General features: G+C 33.1%; 1 protein-coding gene across 1 annotated transcript; it reads left to right on the top strand.

The window, feature by feature from the left end:
* Positions 1 to 8,532: 8,532 nt before the first annotated feature.
* LOC308640051 (prostaglandin E synthase 3) lies at positions 8,533 to 10,182 on the top strand. The gene has a single exon (XM_081312112.1). The coding sequence runs from the start codon at positions 8,812 to 8,814 to the stop codon at positions 9,292 to 9,294; it is 483 nt and encodes a 160-aa protein (XP_081168238.1). The 5' UTR covers positions 8,533 to 8,811; the 3' UTR covers positions 9,295 to 10,182.
* The last annotated feature ends 16,791 nt before the right edge of the window (positions 10,183 to 26,973 follow it).

Raw genomic sequence — 26,973 nt, 5'->3', positions numbered from 1 at the left:
CTTTAATGAACAAATAAAAAATAGTACAGCAAATATAAACAAAGAGAAGCATGGCTAAATCCAAGTGACAAAAAAGAAAAATAAAACATTAAGAATTTAACATTAGGATACTGACAGTTATGAATTACTCAAAGAACACTAAATAACTATTTTAAAAAGTTTAGAGACTGAAATTGAAAAATATTAACATCAATGAGCACAATGTTTATGTGAATAATTCTTTATGAAAAAAATGAGAGGGGCATTCCTAGTGTGCAAATCTGAAATTCTATAAATATTGGAGAGGCTTATCAAGCAGTTCCAAGTTTAAGACAAGTCTAAGCAACTTGTGAAATACTGTAAAAATTAAAAATCTATAGGATATATAAAGAGAAGTTGGATATATATACACATATACACACACACACACACTGTGTTTTGTGTAGGGTTGATATTATAGTCAAAGACATGCCACAATAAAAAAACAATGATCCAGAAATTAAATCACTAATCAAAATTTAAAAAAAAATTAAAAATATAAAAAATTACAAAGTAGAAGTATAATGATTTATTCACTTCAAAATATTTATGATTACTAATGCATTATGGCGAAACACAAAACAAAAGAAAAAAATTACTAACAGATTTGAATCTAAAAAAGAAAATGTCAAGTCAGTTCCAGCAGAGAGCATGGAAAGAAACCAAGCATGATCTGCTCCTAGAGGCCCTATTTGTTTAAAGATGGATTATGCTCCTGCCTTTACATCTCATTCTTTTGCACAATTTTTAATCAATTATATATAGTTTTAAATCACGAAATTTCTTATAATTCTTTTGGATTAGCTTTTGTTAAGTGATCAAATTGTATCCTAACACTTGCCTTTTAAAACAGAAACAAAGATCTAGCCTCTATTATGTTAAATGCATTAAATATTGTTTTATTTACAGTTAATGTGCTCAATATACAACATAAATTTAATACTCAAAATTGGTCATCTGCATTGAATAGACATTTTATTCTCAAACAGCTATTACCAAAAAATTATGTAATATATGAGGTTCCACCTGACCAGCATGACAAGATCCTATGCCTTAGATCATGTGGGGAAAAGCATAGACTGCTACACTTATGCCAACATGTCCTGTTTGGACTCTAGCTTCATGCATGAAAAATAGCAATTATAAATGTACATCAGGAACTTCACAAGCTGATTTCTAAGTTTCATTTAACCTTGGAAGATAAGAGTTCATCCAAACAAGAGAATAATCATTCTCCTCAAAAGAGGAGAAGCATTAAAAGAGGATCCCAAGGTACTTTAATTCTAGTTACTTGGGGGGATATAAAACCATTAGCAGCCTCAGCTCAACAGTATTGGCTAAAATGAGGTTAGAATGTACTCTAGATAACTTTGTTACTGCTTTGATTGCTAAACTCACATAAAACTCTGTAAATGCTTTGGTCTTAATAACAATTTTGCTCTGTTTTTGTACACCAGCTCTGGGAAATTCAGTCCTGTCAGATCCTGGATTTCTAGAAACCATTTCAGTATCTTGACTCACTTGCATAAAATTGTTATATACCTGCAAAAATGTCTCATGGTATTCATTGTTGTCTTAGCAGAATAATGTGTCCTTACCATCCACATAGTATTTAATAGGTCACCATCCTGTGCAATTTATTCATAAAAGATATATTCCTCTTGATAAAAACTGTGATGATTCAGTGAAGCTTCTCTCTAAGGCAGAAATTAACGCTTTGACATTCTCCTTGGTGGGTTTACCTGGAATAGCTCTACCGGCTTATAAAACTACTAAGAAACTCGCCTATGCTATCATAAACAGTATTAGTCATGCCTCCATGGATGTAAATATGCTTAATGAAGAACAAAAACAACATTGTCAAGCCATACTTGACAATCATGCTGCAACTAATTGCCTGTTATTGTTGCATCATAAAGAATATCAGAAGTTTAATACCATATGTTCCTTCAATTTAAGTTATAATAGTAATTTTATTTCAGAAGACTTAGATTACCTTAAAGATATCATTAATAAGGTTCAACAAGATGATGTATTTTGGACTTGTTGGATTGGTTAACTTCACGTATACTCAATTTCATCTGGGTAAAAAATATTCATAGGTGGATGTTTACTGATGTTGGAACTTGCTGTTGTCTATGCCTGCCCTATTTTTCCCCCACCAGCATTAAGGAGATAAGTAATATTATTTATTCAAAAGGCCTTAAAAAAGAGGAGAGGTATTAGGTATTCTGACCTTAGAATAGACAGGAAGGTGTGGGGGTTATTGTAACTGGCACCCTGAGTCACACAATTGTAATGCCCAGCAGTTTCTCCCTGAAGCTATTAAGACAACTCTACAGGTGCACTATCTAGTTTCTGTGGTAATGTCCTTGGGGAGAAGGGGCTCTGTATTTGTATTAACTGTACCTTTTCTTGGTTATCTAGCACTTGGGGTTAAAGAAACACTGGGTTAGAATATAGTCATGGTATTAGAAGCTATGTAATTTTGGGGTATTATATGTGCAGGTGTCAAGAGGGGTGGCCAGTTTTTTTTTCCTTTTTTCCTTTTCACTGTGTGTGTGTCTCTCTCTTCTGTTTGCTCCTTTAAAGTTTTCCTCACAAGAAGATTTGAAACAGATCATGCTGGCCCTCAAAACAAAAGGTAAGTTTTGATGGTTAATCTGAATAAACTGGGACATCACTAAAGAAGAAAACAGAGAACAACAAGGAATTTGAAAATGTGATAAATATAGGGCAGTATGTGTTCAATGATTACAATCAAAATAAATAAACCTAAGCTTCTGAAAATTTCTTCTACTGGATAAATACTCTTTCAACATTTTTTTAGTTTGGTTTTCTCCTTGACATTTGAATGACTGAACTTTGTAGTCTACAATAGTTTACATCACTAAATTATACTAGGTACTTACTTATGTAAAGTGAAGGATGTGCAATACACAAAGAAAGAGACAGATTAAGGAGTAAAATTATATATATATATATATATATATATATATATATATATATATATAGAGAGAGAGAGAGAGAGAGAGAGAGTAAAATAGCTGTACTAAAAATTCCCTTTTTCTTTGAAACTTAAATCTGAAACTCATTTTTATAGAGAAGTTCCCAGAAGATACTCTGCAACAGAAGTAAATTAAATAATAATTAGTAATTAATAATTTTAAAGGGAAATTAAACTTACCCAGGAAGGCAAAGTTTCTATAGTTCTCTAGCATCACATTTCTATATAAATTTTTCTGAGCAGGCTGAAGGCATTCCCACTCCTCTTCAGTAAAATCAATGGCTATATCCATAAATGTTAACAATTCCTAAAATAAGAATAGGTAAATAAATAACACATTGACCACATGAATATTTGCACAGTCTGTAATGTAATTACAGTTGAAATTAGAGTTAGTAGACTATCATATAGGTGGTGTTTTGGAACAGAATGATACTATTATCTACTTCTGCAAAAAAAGTGATTTAAGTTCAAAAAAGTATACATACTCCACATTTATGAAACATAATATAAAACTCAGGCATTATCACAAAAATATATATTTTGTAATTTTTTATATCTTGATCTAAATTATACATATTTTTCAGATGAGAAAATCATGGTAATTAAGAAAGGGAATCCTCAAATTTTAATTGTACAACCACTAATCAGAGATTTACTAATGTGTAGAATCTTATTTGTTATTTCTCTGATTTCTCTGATAGAGCTGGCTATTCTAAATGTGTAGTGAGATCTCTAGTAATTGCAATATCAATGGTATAAGAGAAATTTTGAAATTTAACAGGGTAGACAGACCACTTAATGGAAATATTGAATAGTTTATTTAAGTTCAAATATTTTATGGTTTTTATGCATGTTATTAATATAAAAAAGCAACAACAATCCTGTTTAAATTTTCTTTTTTATAATTTTAACATTTTTTAACATTCAAATATATATATATATATATATATATATATATTCAAATATATATATATATATGTATATATATATATATATATATACACACATACATATATACAAACTTTGATCGGTGTTTATATTGTATGATATTTATAATAGAATATACATATAGCTCTTCAAACAAATATAATTTTTTTTTTATTTTGTTGGTTATTTCTAGTTCTACTTGACAGTAAAATTGATTTTATGGTATTATGCAAGCATGGGATATATCTTATCCTAATTAAAATCCTGTTCTTTTTGGTGGATATGATGGTAGGATTCACTTACAGATATATATCTTTTATATTTCTATCCTCATATTATTTATTTATTTATTTTTGTTTACCATTGTGCAATGTACTGATCTTCTTTTCTTACCCTTCCCCACTTTATCAGCTTTAGATTTCACATATGAACATTAACTTTCAACTTTTGGTTTTAAAGAAATGGTTTGTTTTACTTAGCATAAAATCTCCAGATTCATCCATTTCATGGCAAATGTCAAAAAGTAATTCTTCTTTATGGCCAATTCATAGTTTATTGTGTACATAAGCAACAGTTTTTTATCCTGTCATCATTGAATGGACCCATTCATCATTGAATGGTTGGTTTTATAGCTTAGCTATTGTGAATTGTGCTGCTATAAACATTAATGTGGCTGTGTCAATGTAGTATGCTGATTTTATGTCCTTTGGGCATATACAGTGCAGTAAAAAAACTGGGTAAAATTGTGGTTCCATTTCTTTAACAATATCCATAGAAGTTATTATGTTTCACTTAGCCCTCCATACGGCTGGAAAAATTGGAATTCATCTATACCTGAGGTGAAAATAAAACACTCCAAAAAAATTAGTAAGCAATAAAATGACTAGAATTTATTATCAAATCATCCATCCAATTAAAAGTAAAATTTAAAAACTAAAAGTAAAGAAAGTCTTAAGCAAAAGAGCAAAATTAGAAGCTATTAAAGATAAACATAACACAGAGTTAACAGTATCAATGTTGGTGCTTTTAAAAAGCAAATAAGCCCAGTATAGTGATGGACAACTTTAGTTCCAGTGACTGAGGAGGATAAGAAAAAAGGATCATAAATTCTAAGACAATATTATACATAATATTGTCATATTGAGCAACTTAGTGAGGCACTTAGCAACTCAACAATACTCTGTCTCTAAATAAAATATAAAAAAGGACTGAGGATGTGGCTTTATTGTTAAGCACCCCTGGGTTCAATCTTCAGTACAAATTTTTAAAAAGCAGATACCATTAAAAAAGCACTAGCAAATTTGAAAATTCAACAAATAAAAATTGTATCAATTATACAGTATATAATTTCAAATATATGCATATATAATGATTTCTCACTTTATGGAAATACACTCTTGAAAATTTATCCTAAGAATCTTCTGCAATTTTCCAATTCTCTGAGTGCAATGACAGAATCTAGACAGTATAGACTAGTACATGGCTAAGATATTTGCTAGATCCATGGTTGTACATAAAGTCTACTGCTGACCAAAATACCATGATGCCACATGATTGATGTTATGAAGTAAAATCAATCATAGTAAACCTCATAATAAAATAAATGGTGGAACTACAGAAAACACCAACAACAAAACTCTTAAAACATGCTAGGATATTGGGAAAAGAGTGTGATAATAAAATGCTATTTTATCCCTTCACTCATAAAACATAACAGCATATTTTGACACATTAAATGCTGAATATAAGTTATTAATAAATAATACTGAAATATATAAGAAAGTACAAAGCTCAAAAGTTTACATACAAAAGATAGGGTTCATGTGGTGGTGCACAACTGAAATATCTACTATTCTGGAGTCTAAGGCATGAAGTTCAAAACTTAAGGCCAACTGAAGAAATTGAGCAAGCCCCATCTGGAAATAAAATTTAAAACAGAGCTGTTAATATGCTCAGCATTAAGACACTTTGGTTGAATACCTAATATCACAAAAAATAGGGTTTTCTTTTGTTTTCAAAATTATACAATATAATAGACTTAAACTAAAGAATTACAAAATATTAATACAAAAAAATCTATTCATCAAATGATTACATTAAAAGCTGCTAAACTGACAAGGTTAAAAAAAAACCCTAATTTCCTCACATATAATCAAACACTTATAAGAAGAAGAAATACAACAGAATGCAAAAGAAAAACAAAGAATTCTTGAAGAGTCACTTTAAAAATATATCTAAGTGTTCAATAATCATAAAAACTCAAAATCTTTAGAAATTAAGTAACATTGAATAAAATCACATCATATAGATGAATTAAATAGTATTGATGAATATGTGGAATAAATGCATTCAAAAAAAGGAAAATAATAATTTAAGTTTTTATTATCCATTTGTAGAAACTGTTTTGTAATCATATGTATATGATACACCCATACAGGAAACAGAGACTAAAATTACAGCAACTGTACATGAGAATACAGCCACATTTTTCCAGAGTTGAAACCAAGGGGCATGGCTAAAGAGGAAAAAAAATTACTAAATTTTGTAAAATGTAAATTCTAGGAGCTAGAATTTTTGTTAATGTATTATATCCAGTTTGACATATACTATAAAATACCATGTATGTCTTATGCTGATGTCTCATGAATGTTGCATTTCATATGCAAGTATATTTATGAAAGGAATATGCATTATTTGAGAAAATAAAAATACAGAAAAGAACATAAAAGACTCAAATATTCAACAGATTTTCAAAGGATAAACTATTATAAAACTGATCATTTTTCCCAAGGTACCCTTTAATAATAACTGGCCATAATTTTACCATTCTTTACTTTTTGTTAAAGAAGAAATAAAGGAAAAATTTCTAAAATTTTCCTGGAGGGGCTGGGGATGTGGCTGAAGCGGTAGCGCGCCCGTCTGGCATGCAGCGCGGCCCGGGTTCGATCCTCAGCACCACATACAAACAAAGATGTTGTGTCCGCCGATAACTAAAAAATAAATATTAAAATTCTCTCTCTCCCCTCACTAAATAAATAAATAAATAAATAAATAAATAAATAAATAAATAAAATTTCCTGGAAAGTTGAATGTATATAAAATTAGACAAGAAGTCTCTCATATATAAGAGCAAATGTACTAGTGATCATTACCTGACACTAATGCATGTTATAATATTACAACAGTGTAGTAATTTTAGATAAATAAATCACAATACAGAAAACTACTTAGGGCAATTCATATGTACACAAATAATTTTATTGTTAATTATTATAAATATATAAATCAAAACATATCAATAAAATATTTAATGTGAGTGAATGCTGCAATCCAAACTCAAGGTAGATGTTAGAATAAAAGGCATAGATTACAAAAGCAACTTGTGTGCAGAATGTGTGTGACACTGGAATTATACACAAGCATCCACCAAAGAGCAGATATAAAGAGAGTTAATTTTAAAAAATAAAATAAAAATAAATAAAAGCAGAATATAAGCCTCCCTCCATTTATGGATACACCAAATAAATATATACTCCTGTTTTGTGTCCTTCTAAAAACTGTAAAGGAATTAGATGCACACAAGTTAGAAAACTGAAAAACAAATTAATCGATTAAGAGATAAGTAGAATGCACTTGAAGATTTTTCTGATTTGAGCAATATGCAAAATTACCGGAACAAAATGCCCAAATCCAGTGTTAATATAAATAAAAGAAGATTGATTTGGGTTTGAAATATATTATTTAACTCTAAATTTCCTGTAGTTTAAATGCTAATTTATCTGTACACACAGAAGAGGGAACAAGATATACATGAGTATTTACTCCAGGGGGAAAAATAAGTGGTTTTCTATGGCCATGCAAGATCCATGGGCTTTATCCCATTAGACCAGAGTGAAAGAGGTGTTAAACATTAAGGTAACCCTTTAATCCCTTAGAAGGATTTGCCAACATTCTCTAAGAATGCAAATAGCTGTTGCTGACAGTTGAACCTTTATCTAGACAGTACTAAAAAATTAACAGGGAATTACAGACCACCACTGAAAGCCAAAGTGGCAGTTTAGTACTTCCTGAGCTTTCTCACCCAGTTTACTTTACTAATAACACCAGACCTAATTAATTCTTTCTGAAAGTAATTTGTCCTGATATTAACATTTCCATTCAATGGACTACATCAGAAACCTCAAAGCATTGAAAGCACTAGTAACTTTGCAGGTGCAAATCTCCCTAGAACAAAAAGTAGTGTTTTCACATTGGTGTGCAAACATTTTAATAGGCTAAAATCTCGAATATTAGTGAAGAAAAATGGTTACAATCACAGAACCCTCCTTATTTCTAAAATAGATGCACATCAATTTTTTTTCCAGTGAGCATAAGGCACCCTGGAATTTAAAAAGCTTGCATCAGAATTTTAGTGGACCATCCAACTATAAGATCTTCTACATGAGCACAGCTGTTAGAATGGCTACTCTCATAAAGTGGAATAGTAAGTAGTACTCCAATTATATGAATATGGAAGAAAGAAAACTGTGCTAGAGTATAAAATTAGTGAAGACATTTAAAAAAATGGAAGTTGAGGCCTCACCACCCCTCGCTCGCATGCACGCACGTTCATTCTCCGTCCTCGCGCCCCTTTTCCTACACTTTCCTCTTCTCCCCGGTCGAAGAGCCGCTCTCTTCGCGCGGTGCATTCTGGGGATCTAGGTCGAGCCCGCTGCCGCCGTCGCCTAAGGAGAGCGACTAGAGGCCGCGATTGGGGAGAAAACGCCGGAGTCGCCATCGGAGAGGAGCCGATTCCCCAGCCGCCGCCGCCAGAGAGGCCCGCCCACCCGTTCGCCCGTCCCCCTGCCCCGTTCACAATGCAGCCTGCTTCTGCAAAGTGGTACGATCGAAGGGACTATGTCTTCATTGAATTTTGTGTTGAAGACAGTAAAGATGTTAATGTAAATTTTGAAAAATCCAAACTTACTTTCAGTTGTCTTGGAGGAAGTGATAATTTTAAACATTTAAATGAAATTGATCTTTTTCACTGTATTGATCCAAATGATTCCAAGCATAAAAGAACGGACAGATCAATTTTATGTTGTTTACGAAAAGGAGAGTCTGGCCAATCATGGCCTAGGTTAACAAAAGAAAGGGCAAAGCTTAATTGGCTTAGTGTGGACCTCAATAATTGGAAAGATTGGGAAGATGATTCAGATGAAGACATGTCTAATTTTGATCGTTTCTCTGAGATGATGAACAACATGGGTGGTGATGAGGATGTAGATTTACCAGAAGTAGATGGAGCAGATGATGATTCACAAGACAGTGATGATGAAAAAATGCCAGATCTGGAGTAAGGAATATTGTCGTCGCCTGGATTTTGAGAAAGAAAATTACTTCTTCACAAGATTTCATAATTGAGAAAATTCCTGAGTTATAGCTCTAAAGGCAGATGCTGTATTTGCCTCCTTTAACCCATTTTTCAACCTGTTTTTCCCCCCTTTTTTAAAGGCTTCACTAAGGGTTGATAATGTACCATTGTATGGGGCAAATTTAAGTCAGCTAAGGCACTATCCTTATGCATGAACATTTCCCAGACTTCCATGAAGCTGTTGAGGTCCTAGGCAATTGATAACAGCAGTTGTGATAAGTAAAAACATTTCACCTGTCTCCTTTACTTTATAATATAATTACTGACATGATAGGAAGCTCTCAGCTTAGGGAAAGATAACTAAATTTTAGGTTTTAGGATATGGACTCAAGAGTGGCTGAAACAAATTGGCTGACATCTTAAACTGATAACCTGCCTTTTCTCTGGTGTACCCTACAGGATTGTTACACTAAAGTTTATTTTTCAGAAAATTTACTGCATATTATTGTATGTAAGTGATTACTTGTCAGTGTTCCAGATGTATCTTAGCTAAAACTAGTGAATGCCCTTAACTTAGATGGTTTTTGAAGCCTATACATTTGGTATTGTTTGGCCCTTAAGCTTTTACATCTCTTAGCATGGAGGACGAAGAAAGCTGTACATTGTTGCTTGAGAGTCTGTACATTTAGACCAGATTTGTATTTGCACTGTCAGTATGGCAAATGAGTGAAAAAATGTTAATACACTATTGGATTTTTTTTATTTCTTTTTTTTTTTAAATTCAGCTTATCTGGCTGAAAACCTCGATTTATGTTCATGACAGTGGGGATTTTTTTAAATGTCTACATTCTTTCTAATAAACTGTTGGAAGACTTCAAAAAAAAATGGAAGTTGAGTGTTCTCTCAGTTATTTCTTTGAGAAACTAAGCTCTCTGCATTTATACTGCTCTTGAAGAAGAAAAGCCCCAAGTACTGGTCTGGACTTATGAGAGGCATTAGATGTGCCAGCTGTGGGATCCTTATATTACATAGTTCTGAAACACAGTTAGAGGAAAATACCAGAGTAGGGAATGAGAATGCTCTCATATACATTCCACAAAAGGAAATCTGAGCATAAAGACAATCTGACAGGTTGTCTGCCTTTGGAGACACAAAGGAAGAATAGAAACACATGATTTTTCCAAGATCAAGTGATTCTTCTTTACTTTTCAATCATGTAAAATGCTTATAAACAACAAGAACAAAAATTTTGCTTTTGATTTTTTTCTATGGTACTGGGGATTTGAAACAGCAGCATGTTAATTCTGGGCTACATAACCAGCCATGTTTTAAAATTTTGAGACAGGTTTTTCTAATTGTCTAATTAGTCTACCTAAGTTCCTGATGTTTACCTTGAAATTGCAATCTTACTGACTTATCCACTTGAGTCTCTGGAATTAATATGCATATATCATTGCACCCGGAGAGAAAAAAAATACTTTAAAGTCTCATCCAGTTTTTGGTATAACAATTGAAAATACCATGTTCATTTGAAATATACTATGAGTAAAGTAACTGATAATACTGCAAAAATGTAACTGATAATACTGGGAAAGCAGGAAGTTGTCAATGAACAGGAAGCTAAAATTTTATATATAAATACAACTCACAATACTGGGGCATAAATTTAAAATCACACTCAGCAACTGTTTGAAGATAAAAAAATTTAAAAGTACCAGGTATGTAGCTAAGTGGTACAGTACCTCTGGCCCAATCCACAATACCACAATCTCCAAAAAGAAGGAGAATGAATTCAGGAGGAAAGAAAAACTGAGATACCTATAGAGTATCTTACCCCACTCCTGGAGGAAAAAATACATGGAGTTGTGATTGGGATGATCTCCTCCCTCCAGAATCCACAACACAATCTGAGAAGATTTGGAAATATTGCCAAAAATGTTCTCACATAGAATTTAAGGTAGGGGCTGAAGATATTCTATAGGATACTATAAGACTTCCAGTGTCTACTGTTAATATATGGTCCAGTTGACTGGCCAGTGGAAATTCATGACTGACCTTTCTCAGAAGAAGACACAGGACTGCAGAAACCAAGGATTATACCAGGGATTCTAGCCAACCATTGCCAGTTCCCACCATAGTCAGTACAGCCAGTTTCAACCAGACTCACCATCCAGTCTCAGGATTTCACTGCACACTCATCATTTACTGTATTTTTAGGAACCACATGTCCTCTCTATAAATCACAAAGTATCTATACAGGAGAAAAAATCAGGTTCATTGAACATAAGTAAGGAAGCCTAGAAATGGATACCCACTCTGGCAGACTTCACAGCAGATGGTCAAAACTTCTCTTTACTGAATATGTGAAGATTGGACAATGCTTATATAAGGGGTCCTGATTATACACAACTTATGTCTTCATATGCTCAATCTGAGCCTAGTTAGTTTTTTGACAGTAAGGAGATAACCTCAAATCCAGAAATAAATGATGTCACAATTGTAGAGTCTTGTCTGTACATTTATTTATTTATTTATTCATTTTTCTATTGAGGCTCTGGGAATTGAAATCCAGATCCTCAGACACAGCGAATTTAAGGCAAGGTATCCTTGGAGAAGTAAAATCCAGCCAACCCAGAAAAGCATTTGCATTTAAACTTGCATATGAGGCCTTTTGAATTTGTAGATTATATATGTAAACATAATATTAATTGATGGAAATAATACAGTGACAATCCTGTATAATTTCAGTTAACTTCCCTTGTATGGAAACAGATTAAACATTAAAATTATATGAGGTGGAAAGATAATTATTTTTTTAGAATTTATATAAAATAGTAAAAATTGAATTTTATAGTACAATGCATAATTTCAACTATGTGAAAATTACCATTATGATTTTTTTTAATATTACTAATAAAGTATATGTATTTTTGGAACAGCACCCTCAAAATTATGTCAAGACTCTAGAAAATTTCAGTTCACAGAACGATATTTGAGAGTTATGTTTGTCCTGAGTTCAGGAAGATGAAGGACATGATCACTTCTTTTTATGCTACAGGTGAAAGATACATTTTTTACCAATATTTTTCCTTAGATATAAAAAAAAATTGAGAGAAACTGCCCTGAGTGAGGGCAAGGAGATTTAACCAGAAAGTGTATGGTGTGTGTGTGTGTGTGTGTGTGTGTGTGTGTGTGTGTGTATGTTTTTCCCCAGATCCAAAGATTTGAGTCTATTATTTAATTGATTAATGGTATATTCCTTATTTTATGCCATGGCTTTAGATCCAATGGCCTGTCTAAAACATTTTATTTCCTTCCTAGGATGAAAGCCCAATAAGTATGTGGACTTGAAATGAAGATAAATTGTGTTGCTATCATAATGTCATACACCTGTAATCCCAGGTAGGGGATTTGAAATTTTGCTTCTTTAAGAATATTACTAAAGCACAAGAAATAGAAACAAGAGTCACTAGATGGGATGAATTCAAACTGAAAAGATTCTTCTCAGCAAAAGAACCAATCAGTGAGGTGAAAAGTGATACCAGAGAATAGGAGCAAATTTTTACCACATGCACATCAAATAGAAACCTAATTTCCAGGATATATAAAGAACTTAAAAAACTTAATACCAAAAAACAAATTTCCCAATCATTAAATGAAATGGGCTAAGGAACTGAAGAGACAGACTTCTTAGAAGATAAACAATCAATCAATCAATAAAAAAATGTTCAACATCTCCAGCAATTAAAGAATTGCCAATCAAAACTACTCCAAAATTTAATCTTACTCCAATCAGAATGGCAATTATTAAGAATACAAGCAAAAATATAAGTTGGTGAGGATGTGAGGAGAAAGGCCCACTGGTACACTGTTGTTAAGACTCTAAATTGGTGAAACCAATCTGGAAAAGAATAAGGAGATTTCTTAGAAAACTTGGAAAGAAACCAAAATTTACCCAGCTATCCCTCTCCTCAGTTTAGACCAACAAGAGCTAAAAACAGCATAATAAAGAGGCATATCCCCATTAATGTTCATACCAAAACAATTCACAATAGGTAAACTATAGAACCAATCTATATGCTCTTCAATAGATGAATGGAAAAAGAAAATATAGTCTGTTTACACAGTGGAATATTACTGAGCATTAAAAGAGAATAAAATTATGGAATTGGGAAGTAAATGGATGGAGTTGGAAAATATCATGTTAAGGCAAGTAAGCCAATCCTCCTAAACCAAAGACCTAATGTTTACTCTGCTAAGTGGATGGTGATCCACAACAAGGAAAGTGGGAGGTACCATGGAAGAAATGAAGAAATTTTGAATACACAAAGTGGAGGGAGGTGATGGGAGATGGTATAGAGGTAGGTTAAATGGTGGAATGAGATGAAAATCTTGTTGTACACAAAGTAGAGTTACATGGGTTTCATAACTATACTTTCTGTACAACAAGAGAAGTAAAATTTTGTGCTCCATTTGTGTGCTATGAAGTAAAATGCATTCTGCTCTATTACCAAGTTAGAACAATTTAACAAATTAATTGGGACCGATCTACATATTGTGGGGTCGGGCTCCAAATTCCTTAATAGGACACCCATAGCACAAGAGTTAATAACAAGAATCAACAAATGGGACTTACTTAAACTAAAAAGTTTTTTCTCAGCAATAAAAAAACAATAAGAGAGGTAAATAGGGAGCCTACATCATGGGAACGAATTTTTACTTCTCACACTTCAGATAGAGCCCTAATATCTAGAGTATATAAAGAACACAAACAATTAAACAATAAGAAAACAAATAACCCAATCAACAAATGGGCCAAGGACCTGAACAGACACTTCTCAGAGGAGGACATACAATCAATCAACAAGTAGATGAAAAAATGCTCACCATCTCTAGCAGTCAGAGAAATGCAAATCAAAACCACCCTAAGATACTATCTCACTCCAGTAAGATTGGCAGCCATTCTGAAGTCACAACAAGTGCTGGCAAGGATGTGGGGAAAAGGGTACTCTTGTACATTGCTGGTGAGACTGCAAATTGGTGCAGCCAATTTGGAAAGCAGTATGGAGATTCCTGGGAAAGCTGGGAATGGAACCACCATTTGACCCAGCTATTGCCCTTCTCAAACTATTCCCTGAAGACCTTAAAACAGCGTACTACAGGGATACTGCCACATAGATGTCCATAGCAGCACAATTCACAATAGCTAGACTGTGGAACCAATCCAGATGCCCTTCAATAGATGAATGGATAAAAAAAAATATGTGGCATTGATACACAATGGAGTACTACACAGCACTAAAAATGACAAAATCATGGAATTTGCAGGGAAATGGATGGCATTAGAGCAGATTATGCTGAGTGAAGCTAGCCAATTCTTAAAAAACTAATGCCAAATATCTTCTTTGATATAATGAGAGCAACTAAGAACAGAGCAGGGAGGAAGAGCAGGAGGAAAAGATTAACATTAAACAGAGAGACATGAGGTGGGAGGGAAAGGGATAGAAAAGGGAAATTGCATGGAAATGGAAGGAGACCCTCATTGTAATACAAAATTACATATAAGGGGTTGTGAGGGGAATGGAAAAAAAAAACAAGGAGAGAAATGAATTACAGTAGATGGGGTAGAGATAGAAGATGTTTTAAGGGATGGGAGGGGAGATAGTAGAGGATAGGAAATGTAGCAGAATACAACAGTTACTAATATGACATTATGTAAAAATGTGGATGTGTAACCAATGTGATTCTGCAATCTGTATTTGTGGTAAAAATCAGAGTTCATAACCCACTTGAATCTAATGTATGAAATATGATATGTCAAGAGCTTTGTAATGTTTTGACCAACCAATTAAAAAGAAGAAAAATAAATAAAATAAAATTATTCCCATAGTACAGATGAAAAATTATGGGAATCTGGATAGTAAATGGCAATTCAGCAGCCCACAGAAAACTACCCAGAGACAGAACTGTATGAAATTTCTTCAAAGACCATTAATGTATTGTTAGCTCCTGACACAGGGATGTCAGTCTGGGGAAACATTATTTTTTCTCCATTTTAAACAGAATGCATTGAGAATACATTTTAGAGGAAACATAAATACTTTTTATTTCTTTCATGATAAGAAACTCTTCAGAAACAGAGCTCACAAGACAGATTTCTTAGAAGGGTAAATACCTGGAGATTACAAAAACAAAACAACAAAAACAACAACAACAAAAAATCAGTGGCCCTGAGTGACTCAGTAAGGAAATAAATCTAAAAGGCTTATTAGAAACTGAAAAGCCAAAAAGTAACTTTTTCTAAAACTCAATATGTTCATTAGTTGCTATCTCCACAACATGTCATTAAGTAAACAACAAATTATATATGAATATTTCTAGGATTGGCCAAATTTTATTCCATATCATTTTATATTAAATCCCCAAATCCAGATAATAGAATTCATGATTCACTGCCAAAAATTTACAGAAATTTTTTTTAAGGAGTGGATGTTTAGTAAGTATGTCATTTAACAATTTTATTACCATATGATTTTAAAGAAATTTATTAATTTTCCTGCAGCCATTGTGTAGAGAAATTTCTTATTTCTTTTTCCTGTAGTAATTAACAAAGATAAGCCCTAAAATCCACTTTAAATAACCTACCCTTACAATCATACAAGAAGCCTATAATAAATGATGAGAAAAGAAAAAAGTCAATTTAAAAAAAAATAATTTAAACCTTTTTTTTTTTTGAAATCAATCTCTAGCTGCATTTTTGGATCCTTTTTTCATCTTTTCAGCCAAAAGTATATAAAAGCCAGAAGTTTCAACTTCAAATTTATACATGAGATATGTTTATTAACAATAAAAATTCAAAATCTTTAGAAATTTAAGAAACAGAAAACAAAAACCCATCATGGGAAAAATTAAGTAATATTGATGAACATTTAAAACAAATTAATAATCATTAACTCAAAAGGTGTTTAAATTAGTATCTATTTGTGGAAACTATTTTGCTATTGAATATACATGATACTCCCCATCACAGAGACTTACTGAAATTAGAGCATAGGTGGTCATGATAACATGTAAGTATGCAATGGTACTCATCCAAACACTTGAAGCCCAAGGGCTGGCTTAATACAATATACATCTTGGAAGAGATAAATAATAGTCTGTAGGAAAAAATGGTCACTGGAGCCAGTCACATTTCATAATATATCCAGTTTAAAAAAGAGCATAAAACATTATGTATAAATTTTACATAGGTGCCTTATGCAAGTGGTATTTCATATGTGTACATTTTTAGAAACAAAATATGTAGATCTTATGAGAAAATAAAAGTCACAAAAAGCACATAAAAGACTGAATTATACATCCCATGTAAATAATAAAACTCATCATTACAAAGGTGATAATTTTCCCCCAAATTAACCAACAATGTATCTCACCAAAACTGCTATGTACAAATATGACTATATCACAATGAAGTCTACGTTTATGTGTATTCTATAAAGCAATAATTTAAAAAAGCTATAAATAAATATACGATAGAAGAAAGTAGGAGAATAGGGAAAGGGGAACTACTGGATACTGAAGGGGAGCAAAGTATATTTCATGTTTTATGGTTATGTCAAAATAAACCTGACTATTAAATACAACAATAATGCAATAATAAAAAAATCATCAAGCTTTACTTTAAATGAATTAAGAAACCAAAGCATAATTTTTTAATATTCATCTACAAAGTTATATTTAACTTTAGCCCCAAACCTTTTCAATTATAAAAGCAAAAGAAGAACTTATCATTGCATATTATTCATATATATTGTGAAAATATAATATTACAATAATAAAGAATCACAATATAAATAAGATCCCCATATGAATACATATGTATGTAAAAACAGTATGCTTTACTGCAATAGCAAATTATAGATAAATCAAACCACAACAAAAATAATCTCATCAACTTAGCTAAGGCCTTTCTCAAAATAAATTTAAACCTGTTAGGGCTGTTTACTGGTGAAGATTCCTTGCTTCCACAATGCTGAAGTATAACACCAGAAAAGTGCGCCAAGGCAAGTTTAGAGTGGAAAGTAGAAGCTTTATTAAATGACAGTAGAAAAGACTTCTCCCCAGAAGAAAAAGGGGACCAAAGAGGTAGAATCCATGAAAGGGATTTTTTTTAAACTAAGGTCTTTTTAGATTTTTTTATAGCTAAGGTCTTCCTTCAGCTATCCCACATTCCTGTCACATTGCTGTTCTTTGTTCTGTTATCTTGCAGTGTTGGAATATAGGTGGGAAGACCCAAATTGTGGAGGACAGGTGGACTGAAGGAGTATTCTGGGCAAGAAGGGCTTTTGGATTAGCATCTCCAAGTTTGCTGTGAGCTGCTTCATTAAAATTTCCTTGGGATGGGCTCAGGGCCTTGGGGACATTTTCAATTCCCCTTATCCTGGACTCCATCATCAATATGGTGTTAATTCTTGATTTTACTGGATATTAGACCCAATTTACCTAACTACACTAACTACCTGTCTGTAAATCTGGCTCCACTACCAAGGATATGGCTAAGTAGTATAGTATCCCTGAGTTCACCTAACTTTAACAAAATAATAATAATGAAGAAAGTAAAAATAAAAGAATGTCAAAATGTAAATTAGCTAGCTAAAAAGGAAATTAGGTACCCCAAAATGACAACTCCTTTCCTGCAGGAAAATGGACCTTGGAGATTTGATTTTGATAATTATTCCACCTGTCAGTCTCCAGCATCTGGTAAGACACTGTGCTGCAGGAACACACCTGCCACATAGTATTTTATGCAGATTCTGAGGATGCCCTTTGAGCATAAGGAAGGCAGCAAAGAGTCTCTGCCACTGACAGGTTCCCCACCTGGTTGGCCAGTAGGACTGAGGACATAGTGTCCCAGTGGAAGAGTTAAGCCTGCAGACTCCAGAGATTGCCCACAGTTCCAATCTGCTAGCTCCTGTTTTAAACACAGCCAGTCTTGTGGTCCCAATAGTCTTCCTCCCCAGCCTCCCTTGCTAGGCCAATGCACACTCACCATTTCCTGGTTCTTAGGATTAGGGCTACTTGGGATCCTCAGTTCCTGCACAGAAGAACACCTGTAACTGTGAAGTGTGAGACTACAGATGGCAAAAATGGAGGACTCAGGAGATAAAAAGTGAAAGCCTCATGGTCTAAGGCAATCTGTTCAAATTAATCCTATTCTTGTACTAACCAATCAAGCTTACCCAACTTGTTCCCACCGTTTTAGAGTTGTTTATGATTTTCCCAAGGTGTGTGATGATTTGCTCAGAGATGCTATGATATATGTGGGGTTCCTGCCTTCCCCAAAGAGTTATAAAACTGCTCCAAACCCCGGGATCAGGGCCTCTAAGCCACCAGTTTCTGTGTGTGTGTAGGACTGAGCTAGCTTGCAATAAATACCTCTTTGGTGCTTACATCGATATTGATCTATGGTGGTCTTTTGGGGGTCCCGCATTTGAGCATAACAGTCTCTCCTGAAACCCATGGGAAAAGAATTCAGCACGCCACTTCTCTAGGACTGTAGATTTATAGCACAAAAAGTTACAAAAGTGGGGTGACTTGAGAACTTACACGAATAACAGGATTTTCACAAGCATAATACAAAGACATGTAGTAGGTTAATGGTCTAAATTGTTTGGCACTTAGGGAGTAAATTTAGATCACAACATCAGAATTTATGATGCACCACTAAAGTTTCAGAGTGAGTTGTTATTTGGTCAGGGAAAGCCAGAATTTATGAGTCATCACTAAAATTTCAGGGAGGGTTGTTATCTCATCAGGGAAACGAAGATATGGGTGAGTTCAAGGCACTGGTAGGCATTTCAAGCAAGTTTACAAATCACAGTAATTTTTAATGAAGCAGAAATTAACTTTTCATGTCTTTGTGATGAGATGGCTCCAAATCTTAAAAGGAAATTTGGCTAGATTTTTCACTTGCTATAGCCATAGCTTTTAAAGTATATTTCATACTTTAACAAGTATGAGAATTAAATTATTAATATTAATGACTACTAATTTTTAAAAGACTGAATAAAATAGGAAATTAGATATTTGTTATTAAATGCATAAAAATTTTGATTACTATATTGATAATATGAACGTGGAAAATTTTGACAATGATAAAAAGACATTTAATATAAGGGATTCAATATTATAAGTCCCTCATATTCAGTAGGTCAGTCCTTCAATGATTTTTTTCTTTTCTTTTCTTTTCTTTTTTTTTTTTTTTTTGTTTAGGTCATTTTGAATTACACTTCTGCAAATCTTTGTTAAGTATACAAATTTAAGATTTTGTATTTTGTAAAGTAGAAAAATGGCAGATTTGAGCTCCTTTCAGGATTTTAAAACTTATAAGCCATGTGGGGCAACTTAGCACTTTTTTTACATATTTGCACACAGTCCAATTCTAGAGAAGAATGAGTTGGACATATATTCTAATGTTCTCAGCAAAAGAGAAATTGCCTCAGGTTATTTCTAAAGCTTTCAACTTTTCTAACTTTTCAGAATTTTTGGTGATTTGAAAAAAATATTCATTTTAAGAAATGAATTGTTTGAAATTAATTATTTATCTTTCCTGCATTATTTTTCACTTTCATTGTTTTTTGTAAAAGAGCTAACAGAACCGAATTCCAAAAGTGTTCCATGTAAATTTAAAGGTATGTTTCTAATAATCAAGATAGAAACCAGAAGCAAAACATCATCTGGTTTGGTGGTTCTGCCTCAAAATAAAGAAATACTTATTTATTTCTGCTATTATTCACTAGGTTCTTGAGGTTGCCGAAATCACCAACCAACAAAGAGAAAAGTCTTTTTAGTCTGTTTCTCACAACCAATTCAAGCTAAAATACACTAGTATCACTGTAGTTTCAGACCAAAGGGTGTTTCTAAATAGTACAAATATGTATGCATAAATATATAAATAAATATAAAATAAAATATAATATTAGATAGTTTTATTTCCAGGATAATCATTTTGTAGATATTTCCCTTTAGACACAGTTCTGGGAACAAAGTGTCACAAATAAGACATAAATCCTACATTGCTACACAGAGAAATTAAGGCACATACTAAGAGCTTGGTATAAAACTTGGCATAGAGACATAAATAACTAGAGAACACCATAAAAATTATACCTAAGTGCTAAGTAGCAAATTCATAGTCTTTAAGTACATGAAGAGACAAGTTACCATAGCAAATTAAATAACTCAGTTGCTGCTAATATACAGAGATACAGATATTTATTAAGAGATGGTTTTATGCTGATTTTTGGTTTTAAAAGGGAAATATCAAATGATGGAGGTGATTTAAACATGAGCAATAATATTTTTCTGCATTCAGTACCTTTTTCGAAGATATATGAATTATAATTAATTCCAACCAGTAAAATGCAGAAATTGTGTAAAGATTATTCACTAGGAGTAAAACTACTTAAAAAGAAAACCAAAACTTCCATTCCTGTCAAAATGTTTATTCCTGACAAAAAGACTGCTTCTTTTGAACCATTTCTGTATATATGATTTTTTTTTGTAATAAATATTTTGGTGATTTTTTTTGCATATTACTTAATATATTTATGCTTCACATTTTCTCTTTTGTCCTATTTTACTACCTATATTCTGAAAGAAAAAAATTTCTAACTCCTAAACTCCCTTGATATTTAAGATATATTTTAATTTTTAAGCTTATATCATTTCTATAATGAATACCGTGCTTTCAGTAAAGAATGAATATTTTTATGCACCTGGATCATTTTCAGGAGTTTTGTTGTGTTCTTTGTTTTATTTACAGTAAACTTTAAAAAAAAGGTTAATGTTAAACCAAAACACAAAGAAAAGACCACCAACTCAAATTTTAAATCAAGATTGCATTGTGTATACAAAAGCTAGCCAGGACTGTCTCTTAGAAGATTACATGCTAGAGATCATCCCTCTGATATTAAGGAAAAAATTTTTACAGAAGAAAGAGTTACAAAGGAGGTGAGTGTCTAAGGTACTTACAGCTATCAAGATTTTGACAATCATAATACAAAGGCAAATAGCAGGTTAAGGATCTACATGGCTAACATTTCAAGGTAGAAAATAAACTCAGCTCCAGACATTATAATTAATGAGCTGCCACTGAGATTTAGAGAGAATTGGTATTTGGTCAACAGGAGCCAGAATTTATGAGGCACAAGTAAGGTTTTAGAGAGGGTTGTTATCTGGTAAGGGATAGCCAGGCATAGGTGATTTCAAAACACATGTAGAAATTATAAGCAAGTTTAAAACATTAAAATATTGTCAGGCCAAAAAGAAATTTTAGTTTACTTACACAAAACAGAAATAAACTTTTACCGCTAAAACCTCTAAGAGAAGATATCATTTATTTAATTTTTGTATTTTCTCATATCTAATGGCTTCTTTCATTCCTTTGTTTGTGACCATAAATGCTTCTCTTCTGTGTTTATGGGGCTTCCAAAACAAATGTGTATATATATATGCCCTTCTCATAGGGAATATTTTTCAAACATAGCAAGTAACTACCCTTTAGTTATGAAAGACCCTCCAATATGCTTGTTCCTCCAACCATTGTTTGCAAAGATTGACAAAAGTCAATTCATTGCACAGAATGAGTGAGGTGAGTCTCTTCTCTGCAGTCCAGAACAGGAGGTAAAAGAGCCCCCAAAGTGAGTTTAAGACAGGGCGTTGGCCAGCAAATCCAGACCAGAGGAGGAAGCCCGGTGCCAGCCAAGCCAGACCAGAGGAGGAAGCATGGCGCCATCCAGACTAGAGGAGGAAGCCCGGCCCCGCCCCGTGTGCTAGTCCAGAGGAAGCCCATCAACCCTTAAAACCCATCAAAGGGGGTGTGGCTACCAGCACGGTTCTTCAGCTGATCCAGGTACCTGGTTTTGAACTTCCCCACCCTTAGCTGCGATAACTCAAAATATTTCCCACAAGCTTTTGGGGGTTGTAGCTATCAACGCAAAACAACAAGTATACAGGCACCTGGTTTCTACCTCAGAGACTAGAGTAGGGAAGATACAGGTGGAAGCTCATTTACTTTCACACTGGCTAAACCCACCACCCTGAATACACAGGCTCAAGCTAGGAATAGACAACGACACCTACTGGAAGCAAGAAAAATAGTGTTCTGAGATACTTTTTTTTCTCTTTCTTTCTCTTTTCTTCTCTCTCTTCTGCAACTTCAACATATGTGAAACCAAAAACTGTGCATGAACAACCAAATTACCAAAGTAATGTAATATAGAGGAATTGCATATACCCCACCTAACCCCCATATTTTTTCTTTATTTCTGTCTTACTTTCCTTTTCCTTCTCTCTTATTTTTCTTTTCTTTCTTGTTATTTTTTTTTCTTTTTTTCATTCGTATTCCCTCTATCCCACTTTCAATCTCCTAACTTTTGCTATCTATACATAGGGTAACTATCTAAATACAGATAGGAGGTTGAGTCTATACATTCTTCCATAAATTACCAGTCTATTGGTTAGAGTTCTCCAAAGGTGCTAAGTTAGTTTAACCTCATACCCTCACTCCTTTCCCTCTAAGAATAACAACCTTCGTCTGAAATTAAGTTTTCTATATGACACCAGATATGGTATGCCTTTTATGAAACTAATGACTATATTCTTAAGTAATAATTAAAACCAATATCTATAGACTTAGAATCTAACTATAAATTTATTAATAATGAAAATTTGTGCATAGATGATGTACTATTGATATTGGGAACTGTTAACACTGTCTTTCTCCGCAAAAGAGGGATTTTGGAGCAATACAAGAACAATACAAATATATAAGGGGAAAAACATTAACACAACAGTTTCACAAAGCTAGAAAGAATCATGAGCAGTATGAAAAGACAAGGAAAGAAAGGACCACAAACAATACAGGTCAATTCAACATTAGATGCGGTAATATCCACAGCTGATGGAATGTCAGACAAAGAGTTCAGGATATATATGCTTCAGATAATCTGGAGACTCAAGGAAAACATTATAAAGCAAATTCAGAAAATGAAAGATAACTTTGACAATGAATTACATAAACAAATCCAAGAAGCAAAAGATCAAATCTATAAGGAGATGGAGGATATAAAAAGAAACAAATAGAAATCCTCGAAATGCAGGAAACAATAAATCAAATTAAAAACTCAAATGAGAGTATTACCAGCAGAATAGAACACTTAGAAGATAGAACTTCAGACAATGAAGACAAAGTTTTTCAACTTGAAAAGAACATAGACAGCTCAGCAAGAATGTTAAGAAATCATGAGCAGAACATCCGAGAATCATGGGATAACATAAAGAAACCAAACCTAAGAGTTATTGGGATACAAGAGGGTATAGACGTGCAAATCAAGGGAATGAGCAATATATTCAATGACATAATACTAGAAAACTTACCAGACTTAAAGAATGAAAAAGAAATCCAAATACTCAAAGGCTACAGGACACCAAATGTACAAAATCATAAGAGATCCACACCAAGACAAATAATAATGAAGATGCCCAACATACAGAATAAGGAGAGAATCTTAAAAGCCACAAGAGAGAGGAAGCAGATTACATTTAGGGGTAAACCAATCGGGATAACTGCTGATCTTTCAGCACAGACTCTGAAAGCTAGAAGATCTTGGAACAACATATTTCAAATCTTCCACGATAAACAAAAGTTTAAAAAAAATTGCAGCTAGAAAACCAGCTCTTCAAAACATCCTTGGCAAAACATTACAGGAAGAGGAAATGAAAAATAACAATGAAAACCAACAGTGGGATGTAGTACAGTAAAGGAAAAACTAATCATAGAAAAAAAACAAATCATGTCAAGTAACATATATAATCAAATATGACTGGAAATACAAACCATATCTCAATAGTAACCCTAAATGTTAATGGCTTCAATGCATCAATCAAAAGATATAGGCTAGTAGAATGGATTAAAAAAAAAGATCCAACAATATGCTGCCTACTGGAGACTCAACTGATAGCAGACTGAAGGTGAAAGGTTGGGAAAAATCATATCACTAATATGGACCCCAGAACAAGCAGGGGTGTCCTTACTTGTATCAAATAAAATAGACTTCAAGCAAATGTAAATCAAAAGGAATAAACAAGGACACTACATACTGCTCAAGGGAACCATACACCAACAAAGACTTGATGATCATTAATATATATGCTGCAAACAATGGTGCAGCTATGTTCATCAAACAAATTCTTCTCAAGTTCAAGAGTCAAATAGACCACAACACAATAATCATGGGAGATTTTAAAACACCTCTCTCACCACTGTACAGATGTTCCAAACAGAAGTTGAATAAAGAAACCATAGAGCTCAATAATACAATTAATAATTTAGACTTAATTGATATATACAGAATACACCACCCAACATCAAGCGGATACACTTTCTTCTCAGCAGCACATGGATCCTTCTCAAAAATAGACCATATATTATGTCACAGGGCAAATCTTAGCAATTACAAAGGAGTAGAGATACTACCATGCATTTTATCTGATCATAATGGAATGAAATTGGAAATAAATAATAAAATGAGAAAGGAAAAATCCTACATCACATGAAGATTAAACAATATGCTACTGAATGAGTTACAGAAGACATCAAAGAGAAAATTAAAAAATTTATAGAGGTAAATGAAAACTCACACACAACATATCGAAATCTCTGGGACACTATGAATGCAGTACTAAGAGGAAAATTCATTTCATGGAGTTAATTCCTTAAAAGAAGGAAAAGCCAACAAATAAATGACCTCACACTACACCTGGAAGCCTTAGAAAAAGAAGAACACATTAGCAGCAAATGCAGTAGAAGGCAAAAAATAATTAAAATTAGAGCTGAAATCAATGAAATCAAAACAAAAGAAACAATTGATAAAATTGAAAAAACTAAAAGTTGGTTCTTTGAAAAAATAAATAAGATTTATAGACCACTAGCAATGCTAACAAAGAGAAGAAAAGAGAGAACCCAAATTACTAGCTTATGGGATGAAAAAGGCAACATCACAGCAGACAACTCAGAAATACAGAAAATAATTAGAAATTATTTTGAAACCCTATACTCTAATAAAATAGAAGATAGTGAAGGCATCGATAAATTCCTTAAGACATATGAACTACCCAGATTGAGTCAGGAAGATATAAACAACCTAAACAGACCAATATCAAGTGAGGAAATAGAAGAAGACATCAAAAGACTACCAACCAAGAAAAGCCCATGACTGGATGAATATACAGCAGAGTTTTACAAAAACTTTGAAGAAAAACTAATACCAATACTCCACAATCTATTTCAGTAAATAGAAAGAGGGAGAACAAATTCATTCTATGAGGCCAATATCACCCTGATTCCCAAACCAGATAAAGACACCTCAAAGAAAGAAAACTACAGACCAATATCCCTAATGAATTTAGATGCAAAAAATCCTCCATAAAATTCTGGCAAATCGGATACAAAATCATATCAAAAATATCGTGCACCATGATCAAGTAGGATTCATCCCTGGGATGCATGGCTGGTTCAATATATGGAAATCAATAAACGTTATTCACCACATCAATAGACTTAAGGATAAGAACCATATGATCATCTCAATAGAAGCAGAAAAAGAATTCGACAAAGTATAGCATTCCTTTATGTTCAAAACACTAGAAAAACTAGGGATAACAGGAACGTACCTCAACATTGTAAAAGCTATATATGCTAAGCCTCAGGCTAGCATCATTCTATATGGGGAAAAACTGAAGGCATTCCCTCTAAAGTCTGGAACAAGACAGGGTTGCCCTCTCTCAACACTTCTATTCAATATAGTTCTCAAAATACTGGCCAGAGCAATTAGACAGACAAAAGAAATTAAAGGCATTAAGAAAGGAAAAAGAAGAACTTAAATTGTCACTCTTTGCAGATGATAGAATCCTATAACTAGAAGAGAGAAAAGGGTCTACAAAGAAACTACTAGAGCAAATAAATAAATTCAGAAAAGTGGCAGGATATACAATCAACACACATAAATCAAAGTCATTCCTGTATATCAGCGACAAATCTTCTGAAATGGAAATGAGAAAAACCACCCCATTCTCAATATCCTGAAAAAAATAAAATACTTGGGAATCAACCTAACAAAAGAGGTTAAAGATTTATGCAATAAAAACTACAGAACCATAAAGAGAGAAATAGAAGAAGATCTTAGAGAATGGAAAAATATACCCTGTTCATGAATAGGCAGAACTAACATCATCAAAATGGAGATATTACCAAAAGTTCTCTATAGGATCAATGCAATGCCAATCAAAATACCAATGGCATTTCTTGTAGAAATGCATAATGCAACCATGAAATTCATATGGAAAAATAAAAGACCCAGAATAGCAAAAGCAATTCTAAGCAGGAAGTGTGCATCAGGAGATATAGCAATACCAGACTTCAAACTATACTACAGAGCAATAGTAACAAAAAAAACATAGTACTGGTACTAAAACAGGCAGGAGGACCAATGGTACAGAATAGAGGACACAGAAACCAATCAACAAAATTACAACTATCTTATATTCAATAAAGGGGCTAAAAGCATGCAATGGAGGAAGGATAGCATCTTCAACAAATGGTGCT

The sequence above is a fragment of the Spermophilus citellus genome, assembly GCF_964194105.1.
Source record: "Spermophilus citellus genome assembly, contig: SCAFFOLD_264, whole genome shotgun sequence".
Lineage (NCBI taxonomy): Eukaryota > Metazoa > Chordata > Mammalia > Rodentia > Sciuridae > Spermophilus > Spermophilus citellus.
Note: the sequence above shows the minus strand (reverse complement) of the source record. Positions and strands in the feature narration are given on the sequence as shown.